At 43.9% G+C, this 19,914-nt stretch overlaps 1 protein-coding gene across 1 annotated transcript in view; it reads right to left on the bottom strand.

Annotated features, from left to right (window-relative positions):
- Positions 1–19,914, bottom strand: part of LOC124776739 (neural cell adhesion molecule 2-like) — a 224,189-nt gene that overhangs the window by 29,456 nt on the left and 174,819 nt on the right. The window contains exon 7 of the mRNA XM_047251864.1: positions 9,926–10,219. Within this exon, the coding sequence (XP_047107820.1) occupies positions 9,926–10,219 (294 nt within the window). The remainder of the gene's footprint in view (positions 1–9,925; positions 10,220–19,914) is intronic.

Below are 19,914 nucleotides of genomic sequence, written 5' to 3'. Positions count from 1 at the left end.
CGAGGTATGGACCCAAAAAGCCGTTGGAAGATCCGTGCAGAAATACTGTGCCATTCTGCATAATGACAAAAATGTTCCCAGTCCAGGATTTTGTGCACTAGCTGACCTCTCCATTATGTCCCATAACGATGGGATTTATGTCGGGTGATGTGGATGGCCAAATCACCGGCTCAAATTGTCCAGAATATTTTTCAAACCAATCGCGAAGAATTATGGCCAGGTGATATGGCGCACTGTCAACCATAAAACCGCGATGTTCACGACCCCAGGAGACGCGTTGCAGGCAATGTCGTGTAGTTAGCAAAGGCATCCACGCTTGTCTTCTGTTGCGTTAGCCTATTAACGCTAAATATCGCGGCACTGTCCTAAAGGATACCTTTATCGTAGGAACAACATTGATTTTTGCGTTATTTCAGGCAGTGTTGCTTGTCTCTTAGCACTGACAACTCTTCGCACACGTCACTCCTCTCGGTCGTTGACTGAAGTATTATTGTTGTGCAGCGTTGAACTACATTGACGTTTTAAGCACCTTCTTGCTACCCACTGTCGAAGAGCAATTCGGGGATAGCGATTGCATCTTTCAACACGATCGAACACCTGTTCATAATGGACGGTCTGTGGCGGAGTGGTTACATGGCAATAACATTCCTGTAATGGGCTTGCTTGCACAGAGTCCTGTTTTGGAACGCCGACTTTGTGCCAGGCCTTACCGCCCGACGTCGATACCCTTCCTCAGCGCAGCACTCCCTGAAGCACTGGCTGCCATTCCCCGAAAAACCTTACAGCACCTGAATGAACATCCTTGCGGGAGTGGAAGCTGTCATCAAGGCTAAGGGTGTGCCAACACCAAATTGAATTCCAGCATTACTGATGGATGGTGCCACGAACTTGTAAGTCATTTTAAGCCAGGTGTCCGGATACTTTTTATCACATAGTGTATCTCCTTTCTTCTCATTTCTTTCTTGCTACTTTGATGCAAATACACAGTTCCATTTCCAGAAGGAAATAGATAAGATGCAGGAAAGATTGCAATATACAGTGGGCGTGGAACGATGACAAAATCTGTTTGCCCTATCTCCGCCGCAGTGACGCGCTTGCCCATGCGGCAACGTGCCGAGATGGCTGACAAAGAGTGTGAGTCGTGGAATAAAGCCGAAGCGGCCAGGCATCTGTTATTCGGTGAACACATCTGACATCGAGTTGATCCGTTGCCACGCCACAGATATTGTTCCATTGTTTCAGAGAATATTGACTTTCTGCTCGTCCTGCAGCTGATTTTAAACATTTGTTGTTCACTTTGCCAACACGCGACAAGAATTATGGTCCGATTATTCTCTTCGTGTTCATACATAGTAACACATAACACTTTTAAAACTTCCTTCACTTTGACAGTTTTAACTTACCGATCAACATATACACGCTACTCTATAAATATTGAGTAAGGACTGACCTGTACTATTTACTGGAAAATACCTTTTATTCCCGAGTCTTTATAGTTTTGTATGAAAATAAATATTTTTAATGTAAACAGGTTATAAAATTTATCTCTATTAATTTTTTGAAAGGAGATGTGCTTCATAATTGTGTTTTAAGTTGTACTGGAGCACTGTCTATATTTTTTCTTATTTCATTTTAATCAGAAAACTATTAATTTGTCGACAAGTCGCAGATTATGGATTTTCTCATTCGGGCAATCCAAACGCATCGTACTACTCCTATCACCCATATTTGCATATATACTTCACAAGATATTGTACAGTAGGGAATGGAGGAATTCCATTGCGTATCCGTGACATACACATTGCTATAAATGTAACGTTGTATGAAGCTGGTACTACGCTGTGTCAGTTCTGTCTGCACTCTCTATCTATATTTCCTGTAAGTTCGTAACTTATGTCACTTCGTTCTATGCCTTATACTGAGGACTGAGGCAAATATTAGATTCGGAATACAATGAAAGTTTTACAGTCGTAGTTCTACTAAAATCTGCTATACTTCGCCTATTGTAAGCTCAAACCTAATGTAAAAAAAAGCCTGCTTTTCACGTTGAACGACTTACCTTCGGGCTGAGTGCATGTACACTAAATGTTGTGACGCAAACGGAAATCAGGCGTATTTATGTCTCACTTATTTCGTGTCATTCTAGTTTGAATGAACCCACTCGGATAGCTGTGCTTCTTAAAGTTCAGCATTCGGGACAAGGGTAAGGCGGCCCCGAGTTGAGTTCACCCGGCGGATTAACGACGAGAACCTGTGTGCCATGCAGCCTGGATGTGGTGAATACCGCACTGGTCCTAAGTGTCGCCGCAGTTACTCGAGTAGCAAGCATTTAGAAAACTTTCGCTTACCATCACATGAATTACACTCACAGACAGCGTACACAGAGGTATATGGCCACCCCCTAAATTAACTATGGCATTTCCCTCATTTACAACACCGACTCTGTGCCGATGCGGGTCTGAGCCATAAGAGAATAAGAAGATTCCAGCGTGAATAACTCAATGAGGCACGCCGAAGCATTGGAAGTCCTAAATGTTTTGGTAATTTTCGAGTTAAAAGTTTAACTCTTGTAATTTTAGTTTCATATTTCATTGGGCATTCACGTTCTCTGCCCAGCCTGTTGTCCTGGTGTGAGATAATCGTTCGTCTGCGTCATGAAATGCGTGAAATAGTTTCGTCTTCTGTAGCGCTGCATAAGCCCAGAAAACCTTTAAGAAGCAGAGTGAAGCAAACTTTGCTTAGTGTCTCTGGGAAGACGTAAAAAAATGCGTGCTCGTCGATTTTGTAAAAAGCATGATGTATGCGCGAGATGGCGTCACGTTTGGTGTTGTTGACTTGTTCCTCATCAATGTAGCAGATAGCTGCAACTATGGTGAACTGAATTCCTGGAATTCTGTTATGAAAGTTGTTGAAAGATCGCCAGATGACTTGTTCCAGGTACTGCACTCTGTGGCTTGAGTGCTTGGTAATACAGTGACAGTGCGCTTTTGCTTCATCCGTACCTTGCTTAGTTTGCGACAGTTTTTTCTGCTGATGGGTCTTTTCCGTAAACGAGAGAATCTGTGTGCATCATACCTTGTGAAGTGCATAATTACAGTTTTAGCACATATTAATTCATTTTTCTTACAAAATGTACTCAACGGGTTTTTCAAGTTATACTGTTATGAAGTAATCGGATATCAAACGCTTCAATGAGAAAAATAGTCGCTGAGGTGTATGATTGTTCTTAGTCGCATTATATTGTATGAATACATTTTAATTATTACTGTATGAGTCTCTTGCTTTGTAACAGAAAGGGAATGAAATGAAACACGTTCAGTTTATATAACATTTTGGAACAAATGGTTAATCATTTGTTTTCACTGGATATGATTGGTACCACGAACATCTGGACACAGATACTTTGGTAGTTTTGGCGCATACTTAGTGTTGTGTGGTGCGTATTATGAATAAATGACGTGAAGAATCATTCTGCTGGCATAGTGGTTTTGGTGGATAGACAAAATATAAACGCGAAGTGATGTTGGTGGTCAGGAATTAATAATTTGTCATTGGAGAAAAATCGTCTTATAATGATTGTGCGATCAAGACAATCTCAGCGACCGCGTACAGCGAAGTTGCCTCGAACACCACGGGCTTAACTGTATACGCCTTGTACATCTCATACTCCACTAGATATCCACCAGCTGCTTATAGTGTGATAAAGACGACTCAGTATTGTTTTATATATTCAATGTGAGGGCTCTCTTAAATGCGCAAAAAAACTGAATAACAACCATTTATCCTTGCATTCAGATTCCGCATTCTTTTATTGTCACGCACCATAAAAGAGAATTTTCATTTTACCTGTCGAGTGGTGTCTAATATCGAAGCTATCTACATAGATTAATTATTCACTCGGGATGTGTGGGGCATAATGAAAGCGTAAGAAAGAGAGAAAGCGAGAAACATGTATCCAATATAAACAAGTTTTGGGCAATCAAAATATATTTACAATGACGCTATTACTGCAGCAAATATAGCTGGAAGTTATCTGAGAGTTAAAAGTTGAAGCACTTAGTACTTTGTAGAAATGACTGTGAAATATTCGAATAATATTAATACTGCTGAATTACATTTATTCCTCAACGCTCGCTTTCCAAATTGTCATTTTGATCCACTGAGAGAATTACTTATTGCGATGGTGGTTAATGAAATGAAATAAGATATACTTTTACTATATCGAGTTTCTCTTTGAATCAAAAAAGGTTTTTGTTGATATGTTATTTTTTTATGTGCAAGAACTTGTACTCAGCTTTTATATACGCTTCCTATGGCTCTGAGCACTATGGGACTTAACATCTATGGTCATCAGTCCCCCAGAACGTAGAACTACTTAAACCTAACTAACCTAAGGACGTCACACAACAACCAGTCATCACGAGACAGAGAAAATCCCTGACCCCGCCGGGAATCGAACCCGGGAACCCGGGCGTGGGAAGCGAGAACGCTACCGCACGACCACGAGCTGCGGACCGCTTCCTATGGTAGTCACAGAAATGATTGTGTTGAGTTGCAAAGTTGGTTGTTTGGTAAGTCTTTACTACCTTGACAGTCCAGTTAACCACTGTAGCCGCGCAGGGTAACTGCCCGGTCTCAGGCACCTAGCCACGGTTTGCGCGGCTCCGCCCTGGTGGAGGTTCGAGTCCTCCCTTGGGCATGGGTGTGTGTGTGTGTGTGTGTGTGTGTGTGTGTGTTGTCCTCAGCGTAAGTTAGTTTAAGTTAGACTAAGTAGTGTGTAAGTCTAGGGACCGATGGTTCAAATAGCTCTGAGCACTATGGGACTTAACATCTATGGTCATCAGTCCCCTAGAACTCAGAACTACTTAAACCTAACTAACCTATGGACATCACACAACACCCTGCCATCACGAGGCAGAGAAAATCCCTGACCCCGCCGGGAATCGAACCCGGGAACCCGCGCGTGGGAAGCGAGAACGCTACCGCACGACCACGAGCTGCGGGCTAGGGACCGATGACCTCAGCAGTTTGGTCCCACAGCAACTTATCACAAATTAAAAAAAAAACATTGCGGTACAGTGGTATTTATTATTATTATTATTATTACCACTTACTGATACTGACTATATTTATTAAAGTTTATAATTAATCTGATTAATTAATTGTGAATCACTTGATGACAAAGAAATATCTAACTCAGTTTCTGTTTGTGACTCTTGCCATCTAGGTTTTGCACAGGTCATTAATTCAATTATTACAAAAATGCCCGACGGAATGTGAAGCGAGTGAACATTTTGCAATTTTTGAACATTTCCGCAGATACACGCTATGTGTTGTTAATTTTGAGGTATCCATTGCCATCTGCGTCTTTATGCTGTAGATCATTGCTGATTATTCTACCTTTTAGGGCAAATTTGCCACCCCAAGGGCAAGAGGGCGCTCTGAATCTGTGTGCTCTCCTCTGTCCCCCTTGACAAAGCCTTTCGCAGAAAGTGGGTAACTTCTTATGCCAAAAGCCTTCAGCTACAATTGCTGATGAATATCATTCAAAATTTTAACAGTGGTAGGATTAGAGCCTGTGACCGAGGAGGTTCTGATTACGATTCAAAGAGGCTATCACTAGTCCAGAGGTCTACCTTATCAGCTTACATTGATCACAGTCTCTCATTAGTAAACGAAGCTGTCTGTATCCTTCTAAAGCAAACCTAATCAAAGGGTAAGAAAACATGGCTATGTCATGTGGGTACTAATACCGCGTCGGACGTTCTTTTTCCCCGTGTAATGCAGCAACTCGACATGGTATGGACTCAACAAGTCGTTAGAATTCTCGTGGAGAAATATTGTGCCATGTTGCCTCTATAGCCGTCCATAATTGTGAAAGTATTGTCACCCAGGATTTTGTGCACAAACTAACCTCTAGATTATGTCCCATAAATGTTCAAGGGGATTCACGTCGGGACTTGTGGGTGGTCAAATAATTCCACCGCATTGTCAAGAATGTTCTTCAAACTTATCGCGAACAATTGTGATCCGGTGAAATGGCGCATAGTCATGCATGAAAATTTCATCCTTTTTTGGGAACATGAAGTCCATGAATGACTGCAAATGCTGTCAAAGTGCCGAACATTGCCATTTCCACCATACCGTTATGGAACCACCACAAGCTTGCACAGTGTCAAGTTGAGAAATTTGGTCCATGACATCGTAGAGTCTGCGCCACACCATCAGCTCTTACCATCTGACATCTGGAATCATCTGACCGGGTCACGGTTTTGCAGTCGTTTAAGGTCCAACTGATGTGGTCACAATCCTAGGAGAAGTGCTGCAGGCGATGTCACGCTGTCAGCAAAGGAACTCGTGTCGGTTGCCTGCTGCCATAGCCCATTAACGCCAATTTCACTGCACTGCCCTAACGGATACACTCGTCGTACGTCCCATACTGTTTTCTACGTTTATTTTACGCACTGTTGCTTGACTGTTAGCACAGACAATACTATGCAAACGGCGCTGCTCACGATCAATTGTAGGAAGTCGTGGTCCGTGGTGAGACGCAATGCCTAATATTGGTAAACTGCACACTCTTGACACTGTGGACCTCGGAATATTGAATTCCGTAAAGGTTTACGAAATGAAATGTCCCAAGCGTCTAGCTCCGACATGTTAATTCCCTTCGTGCGGTCACAAACATGTCGGAAACCTTTTGGTATGAATGACCTGCGTTCAGATAACAGCTCCTACAGTGCACTGCCCTTTTATACCTTATGTATATCGCTAACTCACGGCGGGACGGATTGAAACTGGACCCTGTAAGATGTAGTGTTGGTCATAAGATCTTCTCAGATGCCGCATGTCCTCACCTTTATGCAATTAACTTACTTTCAGAATCGAAGAAGATTACTCCGTGAAACCTACTATACATTCAATTTAAACAAGCTGACATCTGACAACAAGCTGGCTGCACTAGTGTGCCAGCGGTGCGTGCTATTGTGAAGAGTAGTGCGAGAGAGAGAATGCGTTCCTATGTCATCTTTTTAGCACGTCTACGTTTTATATGTTTTAACCTTATTCATGCCATATGGTAAATTTGAAGACGATGATAGCCACGATGTTGAGGATCTTGAAGGAACGAAACAACAATAACAAGAATACATCCTCTTCTGTTGTCACTTCCGGTTCGAGAAGTATTGTGCATCCTAGTTCTCAGTGATGGGTTGCATTAAGAGATTCGTGCAACGTTCGGCGTGCATCAAGATTTGGGACGAATGTAAGCAAAATAGTGGCACTGAGGAAACACCTTCCATGAATTTCGGAATTTTTTCGCTGTTTTGTTAGAAACTTTGTACTTGTTATGAGTCGAACTTTGGAAATATTGTAAAAAGTACCATCTCCCGAAGCTTATACACTTTAAAGGCAATAGGACTTCGTATTCCGCAAACACTCCTTGTCGAGTCGTATTTTTGTAATCAACACACAAAGTAATTTGGTGTGTTTAATAGTTTTCAAGATATGAGGTGGGGAAAATTTCACTAATTACAAAAAAAGTTAACGTAAATTTCATCTTAATTTAAAATTAACCATAGCTATTTGTCATGCTTGGAGACCTTGCGGAGATGTATACCATACGTGAAATCTAAGTATTTAAATCCTTGTTTAGAAGATAAACACTTAAAAGCGATTTTCTACCTAGCGGAGAGTGGAGATCCTCGGCGGCTGTCTAGACACAATACTTCTCGTGAGAATGCTGCAGCTTGTAACATCTCATGTTTATTTTAAATACTAATGTAGGAATAGTAATTTTACTACGACATATTTTAATACGCCGCTATTTACGGTTCTTAGCAAGGCAGTTATGGACTTTTTTGATTCTCTGATCAAGTAAAAATTGTCTTTCTCCTCGTAAAGATGCGGATATTACCAGAGATTAGTCCTGATTACGTATTCGTTGCAGATTGCTGCTTCTTTTAATTAGCACAGCCAACATTTTATGGTAAGTTAGTATGATGAAGTATTACTACGGGTTCCAAGGTATTTGACACATTAAACTAGCATACACTACTGGCCATTAAAATTGCTACACCAAGAAGAAATGCAGATGATAAACGGGTATTCATTGGACAAATATATTTTACTAGAACTGACATGTGATTACATTTTAACGCAATATGGGTGCATAAATCCTGAGACGTCAATACCCAGAACAACCATCTCTGGCCGTAATAACGGCCTTGATACGCTTGAGCATTGAGTCAAACAGAGTTGGATGGCGTCTACAGGTACAGCTGCCCATGCAGCTTCAACACGATACCACATTTCATGAAGAATAGTGACTGGCGTATTGTGACGAGTCAGTTGGTCGGCCATCATTGACCAGACGTTTTCAATTGCTGAGAGATCTGGAGAAAGTGCTGGCCAGGGCAGCAGTCGAACATTTTCTGTATCCAGAAAGGCCCGTACAGGACCTGCAAAATGCGGTCGTGCATTATCTTGCAGAAATGTAGGGTTTCGCAGGGATCGAATGAAGGGTAGAGCCACGGGTCGTAACACATCTGAAATGTAACGTCAGTTTAGCGATAACGAACACACGCTTCCAAAGTGCGTTCACCGCGATGTCGCCAAACACAGATGGGACCATCATGATGCTGTAAACAGAACCTGGATTCATCCGAAAAAATGACGCTTTTCCATTCGTGCACCCAGGTTCGTCGCTGAGTACACCATCGTAGGTGCTCCTGTCTGTGACGCAGCGTCAAAGATAACCGCAGCCATGGTCTCCGAGCAGATAATCCAATCTACTGCAAACGTCGTCGAACTGTTCGTGCGGATGGTTGTTGTCTTGCAAACGTCCCCATCTGTTGACTTAGGGATCGAGACGTGGCTGCACGATCCGTTACAGCCATGCGGATAAGATGCCTGTCATCTCGACTGCTAGTGATACGAGGCCGTTGGGATCCAGCACGCCGTTCCGTGTTACCCTCCTGAACCCACCATGTTCTGCTAACAGTCATTGGATCTCGACCAACGCGAGCAACAATGTCGCGATACGATAAACCCCAATCGCGGTAGGCTACAGTCCGACCTTTATCAAAGTCGGACACGTGATGGTACGCATTTCTCCTCCTTACACGAGGCGCCACAACAGCATTTCATCTGGCAACGCCGGTCAACTGCCGTTTGTGTATGAGAAATCGGTTGTAAATTTTCTTCATGTCAGCACGTTGCATGTGTCGCCACCGGCGCCAACCTTGTGTGAATGATCTGAAATCGACAATCAATAGAGCTCTAAAGAAAATTAAAGGTAAATGAGGTTTTCTCTGTATCATTTAATAGGCACTCCTAATCCCCTCAGATTTCCTTGTTCAAAGAATAAGCTGCCGGACAATGAAGAGGTTGTGGAGAAAACAAATTGTTATTGTATGGTGTAATTTCAACAGCCAATATCAAAATATTGACGTCAAAGGGACTTTAAATTCAACATAATAATAATTTATTAAATCTCATATTTTATATTTAATGAGATACGAGAAGTTTGGGATTCTTAACGTCAGATTTATAGTAACATTAATAATCATCAATGAATAGTGGCATCTCACTTAAGTACGCTACAATTTGGTTGCTAGCCGCTGCCTTCCTTGAGGTCAACTGCGTCCTGCCAGAATAGCTGCTGTTTCCACGCACCGTACATTTACAACTCGTCCGGTGTACAGCAAGCCGGTGGGCCACTGGTTTATAGCCGTTATACTTTTTCCTGCGCCGAACACGGTGCAAGATCTGAACAGTATACAAAGGTACGTCAGTTATTCGTTGTGGTTTCATAACATTACAGGATAAAGACTTCGGAGAATTAGTTTAAAAGACTTCGCAAACTGAACTTTCCGGCGCCGGGCCGTCATCAGGCAGCGCGCAGCTCGCAGTGCGATGCCCAAACCTGCAGGCACGACGAGGAAGACGCAGGGGTGCAGCTGGGTGCCGAGTTCGTTGCGCGCCCAGCAGAGCAGTGTGCCGTAATCGCGCTCGCTGAGCGGCGTGTGCGTGGCGACGCTGCGGCCCGGCTGCGTGGTGACGGCGGCCGGCGTCGAGCTGGGCCCGCCCGCGCTGCTGTTGAAGGCCCAGCGGAAGAGCGTGGCCGCCGGCCGCGCCTCCACCTGGCACGGCACCGACACCGTCTCGCGGCGCGCCGCCCCCCATACGCGCTGCTGCCCGTGCACGCACTCCGGGGCGTCTGGCGGACAGCAAGAGAGAGATCGCTCTGCACCACCTGCTACTGCACAGCGGCTTCAGTCTTTCACAGGAAAGGTGTCCGGATTTTACGGACCTTACATGAGCTTGACCCATAACGACAGTACGATACAGTATGAGACCCTCAAAAAATAATTATTACATTATATCAACAAAAGGCAATGGCAGTTAATCTCACGTACCGAAAACTAACAAAACAATATCTGCCAATATACGGACAGGGGTATGAATAAACTGAAGGGTACAGGGTGCCCCCATCTGCAGGTGGTCGCTCATGACGGCACCAATGATGTGTGTCGCTATGGATCGGAGGAAATCCTCTCTGGCTTCCGGCGGCTATCTGATTTGGTGAAGACTGCCAGTCTCGCTAGCGGGATGAAAGCAGAGCTCACCGTCTGCAGCATCGTCGACAGGACTGACTGCTGACCTTTGGTACAGAGCAGAGTGGAGGGTCTCTATCAGAGGCTGAGACGGTTCTGCGACCGTGTGGGCTGCAGATTCCTCGACTTGCGCCATAGGGTGGTGGGGTTTCGGGTTCCGCTGGATAGGTCAGGAGTCTACTACACGCAGCAAGCGGCTACACGGGTAGCAGGGGTTGTGTGGCGTGGACTGGGCGGTTTTTTAGGTTAGATGGCCTCGGGCAAGTACAGAAAGGGCAACAGCCTCAAAGGGTGCGGGGCAAAGTCAGGACATGCGGGGACCAAGCAGCAATCGGCATTGTAATTGTAAACTGTCGAAGCTGCATTGGTAAAGTATCGGAACTTCAAGCGCTGATAGAAAGCACCGAAGCTGAAATCGTTATAGGTACAGAAAGCTGGTTGAAGCCAGAGATAAATTCTGCCGAAATTTTTACAAAGGCACAGACGGTGTTTAGAAAGGATAGATTGCATGCAACCGGTGGTGGCGTGTTTGTCGCTGTTAGTAGTAGTTTATCCTGTTGTGAAGTAGAAGTGGATAGTTCCTGTGAGCTAGGTTAATAATTGGCTCCTTTTACCTACCTCCCGACTCAGCAGCATTAGTGGCAGAAAAACTGAGAGAAAATTTGGAATACATTTCACATAAATTTTCTCAGCATGTTATAGTCTTAGGTGGAGATTTCAATTTGCCAGATATAGACTGGGACACGCAGATGTTTAGGACGGGTGGTAGGGACAGAGCATCGAGTGACATTATACTGGTCCGCAGCTCGTGGTCGTGCGGTAGCGTTCTCGCTTCCCGCGCCCGGGTTCCCGGGTTCCATTCCCGACGGGGTCAGGGAGTTTCTCTGCCTCGTGAAGACTCGGTGTTATGTGATATCGTTAGGTTAGTTACGTTTAAGTAGTTCTAAGTTCTAGGGGACTGATGACCAAAGATGTTAAGTTTCATAGTGCTCAGAGCCATTTGGACCATTTTTTGGACATTATGCTGAGTGCACTATCCGAAAATTACCTCGAGTAATTAAACAGAGAACCGACTCGTGGAGATAACATCTTCGACCTACTGATAACAAACAGACCCGAACTTTTCGACTCTGTATGTGCAGAACAGGGAATCAGTGATCATAAGGCCGTTTCAGCATCCCTGAATATGGAAGTTGATAGGAATATAAAAAAAGGGAGGAAGATTTATCTGTTTAGCAAGAGGAATAGAAGGCAGATTTCAGACTACCTAACAGGTCAAAACGAAAATTTCTGTTCTGACATTGACAATGTTGAGTGTTTATGGAAAAAGTTCAAGGCAATCGTAAAATGCGTTTTAGACAGGTACGTGCCGAGTAAAACTGTGAGGGACAGGAAAAACCCACTGTGGTTCAACAACAAAGTTAGGAAAGTACTGCGAAAGCAAAGAGAGCTTCACTCCAAGTTTAAACGCATCCAAAACCTCTCAGACAAACAGAAGCTAAACGATGTCAAAGTTAGCGTATGGAGGGCTATGCGTGAAACGTTCAGTGAATTGGAAAGTAAAACTCTATGTACCGACTTGACAGAAAATCCTAGGAAGTTCTGGTCTTACGTTAAATCAGTAAGTGGCTCGAAACAGCATATCCACACTCCAGGATGATGATGGCATTGAAACAGAGGATGACACGTGTAAAGCTGAAATACTAAACACCTTTTTCCAAAGCTGTTTCACAGAGGAAGACCGCACTGCAGTTCCTTCTCTAAATCCTCGCACAAACGAACAAATGGCTGACATCGAAATAAGTGTCCACGGAATAGAAAAGCAACTGGAATCACTCAACAGAGGAAAGTCCACTGGGCCTGACGGGATACCAAATCGATTCTACACAGAGTACGCGAAAGAACTTGCCCCCCTTCTAACAGCCGTGTACCGCAAGTCTCTAGAAGAACAGAAGGTTCCAAATGATTGGAAAAGAGCACAGGTAGTCCCAGTCTTCAAGAAGGGTCGTCGAGCAGATGCGCAAAACTATAGACCTATATCTCTGACGTCGATCTGCTGTAGAATTTTAGAACATGTTTTTTGCTCGAGTATCATGTCGTTTTTGGAAACCCAGAATCTACTCTGTAGGAATCAACATGGATTCCGGAAACAGCAATCGTGTGAGACCCAACTCGCTTTATTTTTTCATGAGACCCAGAAAATATTAGATACAGGCTCCCAGGTAGATGCTATTTTCCTTGACTTCCGGAAGGTGTTCGATGCAGTTCCGCACTGTCGCTTGATAAACAAAGTAAGAGGCTACGGAAAATCAGACCAGCTGTGTGGCTGGATTGAACAGTTTTTAGCAAACAGAACGCAGCATGTTGTTATCAATGGAGAGACGTCTACAGACGTTAAAGTAACCTCTGGCGTGCCACAGGGGAGTGTTAGGGGACCATTGCTTTTCGTAATATATATAAATGACCTAGTAGATAGTGTCGGAAGTTCCATGCGGCTTTTCGCGGATGATGCTGTAGTATACAGAGAAGTTGCAGCATTAGAAAATTGTAGCAAAATGCAGGAAGATCTGCAGCGGATAGGCACTTGGTGCAGGGAGTGGCAACTCACCCTTAACATAGACAAATGTAATGTATTGCGAATACATAGAAAGAAGGATCCTTTATCGTATGATTATATGATAGCGGAACAAACACTGATAGCAGTTACTTCTGTAAAATATCTGGGAGTATGCGTGCGGAACGATTTGAAGTGGAATGATCATATAAAATTAATTGTTGGTAAGGCGGGTACCAGGTTGAGATTCATTAGGAAAGTCCTTAGAAAATGTAGTCCGTCAACAAAGGAGGTTGCTTACAAAACACTCGTTCGACCTATACTTGAGTATTGCTCATCAGTGTGGGATCCGTACCAGATCGGGTTGACGGAGAAGATAGAGAAGATCCAAAGAAGAGCGGCGCGTTTCGTCACAGGGTTGTTTGGTACCCGTGATAGCGTTACGGAGATGTTTAACAAACTCAAGTGGCAGACTCTGCAAGAGAGGCGCTCTGCATCGCGGTGTAGCTTGCTCGCCAGGTTTCGAGAGGGTGCGTTTCTAGATGAGGTATCGGATATATTGCTTTCCCTTACTTATACCTCCCGAGGAGATCACGAATGTAAAATTAGAGAGCTTCGAGCGCGCACGGAGGCTTTCAGACAGTCGTTCTTCCCGCGAACCATACGCGACTGGAACAGAAAAGGGAAGTTATGACAGTGGCACGTAAAGTGCCCTCCGCCACACACCTTTGGGTGGTTTGCGGAGTATAAATGTAGATGTAGAAACAAGTTAAAGTGAAACGCATTTTGGAGACGAACCGAGCAGGTCGTTAATGGCATCGGAAATCCCCTTTTAACAAGAGAACGGTGAGCTTCAGCACAGAAAGGGATAAGGCCAGAACAATATATTATTTACAATGAAATGAACACCCTTAGCTGCTTACAGGCGTCCGACATACGTCAACAGGGACAGATGAGAATGTGTGCCCCGACCGGGACACGAACCCGGGATCTCATCCTTACATGGCAGATGCTCTATCCATCTGAGCCACCGAGGACACAGAGAATAGCGCGACTGCAGGGATTTCTCTGTGGCACCCCTCCTGCGAAACCCACATTCTCAACGTATTGTCCCGCACTACATTTGTAGTGCCCCCGCCCGTTATACTCATTACTCGCGGCGCGTTGTCGATTCCCGTAAGAGTTCGGGCTCTATTTGTGCATTCGCACAGAAGAAGAAGATGGTCAAGTGGCTGGTGTGCCTTAACTATATATATACTAAGATGGTATCTGGCTGAAACCATGCTGGGCGACGCACACGCGACAAGGTGGAGAAATCCCCTTACATAAAAGCATTTTGAGAACTAAAATGGCTAGATCTCTCTCGTCTCACGGCGGACCACAGTGAGGAAAACAGTGAGGGCATTGAGAGATTTCCTTTCAGTCAAGTGAGACGATACGCTTCACTTATCATGGCGACAGATAGCAAAGTGGTGGTTAAATATTCCCCGACCACGCAAGAGTGAGGACATTGAGAGCTTTGCTTTCTGTGAAGTGAGACGATACGATACACCTATCATGGCGACAGATAGCAAAAAACTCCTGCGGGAATTTTTTTGCGGGCAAAGACATTGTGCACGCCTCTCCAAACCTTAGCGAGTGTGCTATAGCTATTATTTGACTAAGGAAAATTAACGCTCTACAGAACACAGGAAAGTTGAGAATTAGTGAATTCAGTCAAGGGAAGAATAGGGAATTAACGTTTCAGATCCAGCACAGAGACAACGCCATTACAGACGCCGCTTGGTAAAGTACCATCGCGCATTAGGCCACAGTAAATGTTGAGTCCAGAATTGCTCACTCCAACCTCCGTACGCTTTGACCTTTGAATATCAAAAGCTTGAATACTAACCTACCCTCACATTGAGTACTTGAGAGATGTTTTCATTGGTTCAAAAAGTAAATTTATTTTCCAGCAACACAGTGCGTTGACCAGCTACGACAACCTAAATGTAAATGAGCTGATGAAAATTTTTAATTTTTCTTTGCTGTGATAAAAATTTTTCATATGTAGAGATAACGATTTTAATAATCGTCAGTTCAATATGTCCAAGAGTTGTATATTTTATTATTGAGTGTCAAAAGTAATCGAACATAATTGCTGTGTATTACTTGGCCCCTGAAAGCACAGTTGATAAATTATATGTAGAAAAAAAAGGGAAGAGCTGTTTAGTCTTTCCAGAATGGATCCCTAACTTTCACTTTTATTAATTCATGCATTCTAGTTACGTGACAGTAACATTTATAATAATTTTTGTTACCATCTGCACCTAATATTAGCTGCCTTACAGGGCCAGGTTCATATTTATTTAGAATGTCTGTTTCACACCCTGGACTTGTGAAGACAGTTCAGATGTTATGTCCATTTGCACGCTAAATGGATAGCTAAGTTTGCACACATTAGAACACTCACTGTGTAGATAAAAAGTCCGGACGATGACAATAAGAAGGAGAGAAAATGACGAAATTTTACATTTTATATGTACACAATACTGTAACAAAAGCTCACGATCAGTTATGTAGGTTCTCGTCCTCCCTCGAGCATTGGTGTCTGTGTTTGCCCGTAGGACAATTTAGGTTAAGTAGTGTGTAAGCTTAGGGACTGATGACCTTAGCAGGTTAAGTAGTGTGTAACTTAGGGACTGATGACCTTAGCAGTTAAGTCCCGTAAGATTTCACACACATAAGTGTACATAAGTTATGTAGAAACTCAGCTCTGATGACACACGCTGGTATCTCATTCTGTGCACCTTCAACTCTGTACCAGGGTTGATCAATCGTAGTAGCTGGCGAATGGTGGCATGCCATGGCCGGATGTTTCCAGTGTGTGAGAGATCTGGGGAGCTTGCTACTTAGAGCAACACTCGAACTTCCTCTTTATTTAGGTTCGTCAGCATGATAACACCCTGTCTTGTATTATTATGTTCAAAGTTAGTGGCAAAGAGACTCTGAAGAAGCCACTGGCGCTAACATGACAGGATGTGGTGACTGTCACTATACCGACAATGAGAAAAAGATCTCCTCGGATCCATATTTGACTCGGGACAGCTGCTGATGAAGCAGTATGTGGAACAAAAACGAAACAACAGGCGTACTTGAATCAGTTCTTATTTATTTTGCTTTAAGCTACCATAGTCTGCACTTCACTCGTGCTATCCTCACGACGTTATGCACTCTGTGAACTAATGTACCACAACGGTTGGCCCAGTACAACAGGAGCCATCAAATAAATCTAGATTCCATGAGTAATTTTCTTAAGTGAGTGCCCCAATGATACGACAGCGTCCTATTCTCATATGTCGATCCTGAACACGAAACGGTTGCAGGGAAAATGTGAAGAAATCGAAAACGAAATAGTAATCATAAAGTCTGATACAACATACAGAAAAGTCAAAGAAAGCTTCTGTGAAACTAAAAGCTAAGGTGTCAAATTAAGATCACGGTGGCCATTCCACTTTTAAACGCACAGGAGAGAGAAGGAGAGTGAGTTGGAGAGATCACATAGATAGAAACCGTGCACTCAAGGCCTCTGCGAGTGATTCTAACTGTCCGATGATGTTACAGGAGGAAATTGGAGACTATATGGAAGAGATTAGTAATCAGTTTTAGACTCTGAGTTTCACAGCACTTTGGAAGATTTGCTGTGAAATAAGGCAGAAGGGATGGCTAATACACTTCTGAAGTTCTAAAATCTTTGTGGGAACTAGAAATCAAATGAGTATCCACGTTGGAGTGTACAGTCTGTCTGAAAGAAGATATACTATGAGGCATTAGGAAAAATGTCATCAACACAATCACGAAGGCGGCAAGGGTAGACGAGTGCGACAGTTATCGGACAGTCAGCTCAACACATCGTATATCCAAGTTGCTAACAAGAATAGTACACAGATGAATTTAAAGGCAAACTGACTATATGTTACATGATGTTCAATGTGGCTTTCGGGGAGGTAAAACGACCAGAGTTGTATTTTGGACGGTGCGCTTGACAATGGACGCAAGACTTAAGGACAATCAAGAAACCTTCACAGAATTTTACGATCTGGAAAAAGCGTTCGACAATGTAAAGTGGTCCAATATTCAGAGAAAAAATAAGACTAAGGTATAGGGAAAAGAGGACAGTATACAATATGTACAAGAACCAAGAGGGAACAATAGTAATGGAAGACCAGAACAATTCAATCGGATTAAAATGGGGGCAAGACAGGGATTGTAGCTTTTCGGCTCTGTTGTTCAATCTACACATCTAAGATGGAATTACGGAAATAAAGGAAAGGTTCAAGAGTGGGAATGAAATTCAGGGCGAAAAGATATCAAGAATAAGGTTCGCCGATGACACTGCTGTACTCAGTAAAACTGAATGAGAATTATGAGACATGTGGAATGGAATGAACAGTCTGATGAGTATAGAATATGGTTTGAGAGTAAACCAAGGAAAGCCAAAGGTAATGGGGATTATCCACTAGCTTGGCTGCGAACTAGCATATGATGGGCGAAATAAGGAGCACAAAAAGGATAGCAGATTAGGACAGGCAAATATAACAATGCTGGCCAAGAGAAGTTCGCAGGTACCAAACATAGGTGATCTGGGGACGTACACTCATATTCAGAAAACAGAACATCTTGAATGACTAGAGATAGGACTTTGATCTTCACAGGACATGTATATTAGTACGTTATGCAGAAACGATTAAAGGGTTCATGGTCTACATCGATATCGCGGCGCAAGACCACCTATTAGTAAACCGTGCCTACGGCTCTCGTTGTCGCTGTAAACTGGAGGTAATGGACGAGCGTGAGTTCAACAGACGTGCAGGATGCCTCGCAGACGTATGCGCGAACCGTACCCGCAAATCAATGAGTTTGAAAGAGATCGCATTATTTGCATGCGAGAAAGTTATGTATCCATCCGGGAAATTGCTGCCTTGTGAGACGAAGTGCTTCGCCAGTGCAACAGGTGTGTGCAGGATGGTTCACGGAAGGCCGTACAACAGGAAGAGAGGGACCAACCCCCGAGAGGAACAACAAGGGAACAGCGTAACATATCGTATATTATCAGAGATCACAGTCCGTCGCCGCTTATTACGGTATGGCATACGTGAGCGTTGGCCACTTCTCCGCCTACCTTTGTCGAATGTGCGGAAACATGCTAAACCTCTCTGGGGACAGGAATGGCATAAGTTAGGGTTAGCTACGAATCCAGGTTGTTTTTGTTTGGAAGTGATGCCCGCATTTTGGTTCGCCGCAGACAGGGGGAGCGGCATCACCGTGACTGCATTCGTACAAGACATACACGCCAACTCACGGCCTTACGTTACGGTGTACTACTTGGTACAACCACAAATCAGACTTGGTGCGTCTCCAGTGCACTGTGGCTACTGTGACCACCGTGAACGACAGTCTACGACCTGTAGCCGTAACCATTCTGCACAACGCCACAGACGATTTTTTAACAAAACAATCCACGACTGCATTTTGTTGAATGAACACGTGCCTTCTTGGCAACACAGGATGTCAGCCTTGTCGCCAAACAAAAATATATGGGACACGTTGAAGCGACGGGTGCAGTGGTGTGAACCAATGCCAACTACCACAGATCGTCTTTGGAACCTGGTGAGAGCATCGTGGATGGCTATACCACAGCGCGGCATTTGGGGCTTATACGTGTCAATGCCATCACGCATGGAAAAAGTTATTAGGGCCTATGGCGGACCCTGTTCCTACCAGGCAACAGGACACATGCTGGCCCGATGTGACTGAAATCCTGATCAACTAATGTACATGACCTCCTATCTAGTTGTTTACGGTGTTCCGTTTTTCTCTGAACATGAGCGTAAATTTCTGAAAATGCTTGTTTGGATCGCAACATTGATTGCAGTGAATCATGGGGTCAGGGAAAACCAGAAAATAATCGAAGCCTCAGGCATGTGGTGCTATAGGCGTTTGAAAATTAGATGCACTGATAAGATGAATGATTAAGTTCACCGCAGAACCGAGATAGAAAGGAACATAACAACTACTACGTTTCTGAGAGAAGCTGTTATTCTCTATCATAGTAGATCAGCTTTGGATTATACTGATTAACGTCAGTTATTAGTTTTGTCTTATTTTTGTTCGTGGGACGCGCTCGTGTACAAAAACATGACAAAACTAATAACTGATGTGAAGTACGTATAATCCAAAGCTCGCATTTTCGTTCGCTGCACAGAGGAGGATCGACATCACCGTAGTAGCTGTACGTGCGTGTGATTTTGTGTGGGCGCCGCGCGGGATTAGCCGAGCGGTCTTAGGCGCTGCAGTCATGGACAGTGCGGCTGGTCCCGGCGGAGGTTCGAGTCCTCCCTTGGGCATGGGTGTGTGTGTTTGTCCTTAGGATAAATTAGGTTAAGTAGTGTGTAAGCTTAGGGACTGATGACTTTAGCAGTTAAGTCGCATAAGATGTCACACACATTTGAACATTTTTTTTTGATTGTATGTGTGTGTGTGTGTGTGTGTGTGTGTGTGTGTGTGTGTGTGTGTGCGTATGGTAGACACACTTTCCTCAGCCACTTTCAAACCGTAGCCGAATCCCTTCGTAACGATGCTTTAGTTATTCCCACTTAGATTCTTGGGTAAAGTTTTCCTTATCACCGGCGTAACGGGAGAAAAATATAGAAGTTGGAGCAGAATTCGCAGCCCAGAGCTGCAACGAGACTGTAGCGAGACGGC

This window comes from Schistocerca piceifrons, chromosome 1 (genome assembly GCF_021461385.2).
Source record: "Schistocerca piceifrons isolate TAMUIC-IGC-003096 chromosome 1, iqSchPice1.1, whole genome shotgun sequence".
NCBI lineage: Eukaryota > Metazoa > Arthropoda > Insecta > Orthoptera > Acrididae > Schistocerca > Schistocerca piceifrons.
The sequence above is the reverse complement of the archived record's forward strand: the minus strand, read 5'-3'. Positions and strand labels throughout refer to the sequence as shown.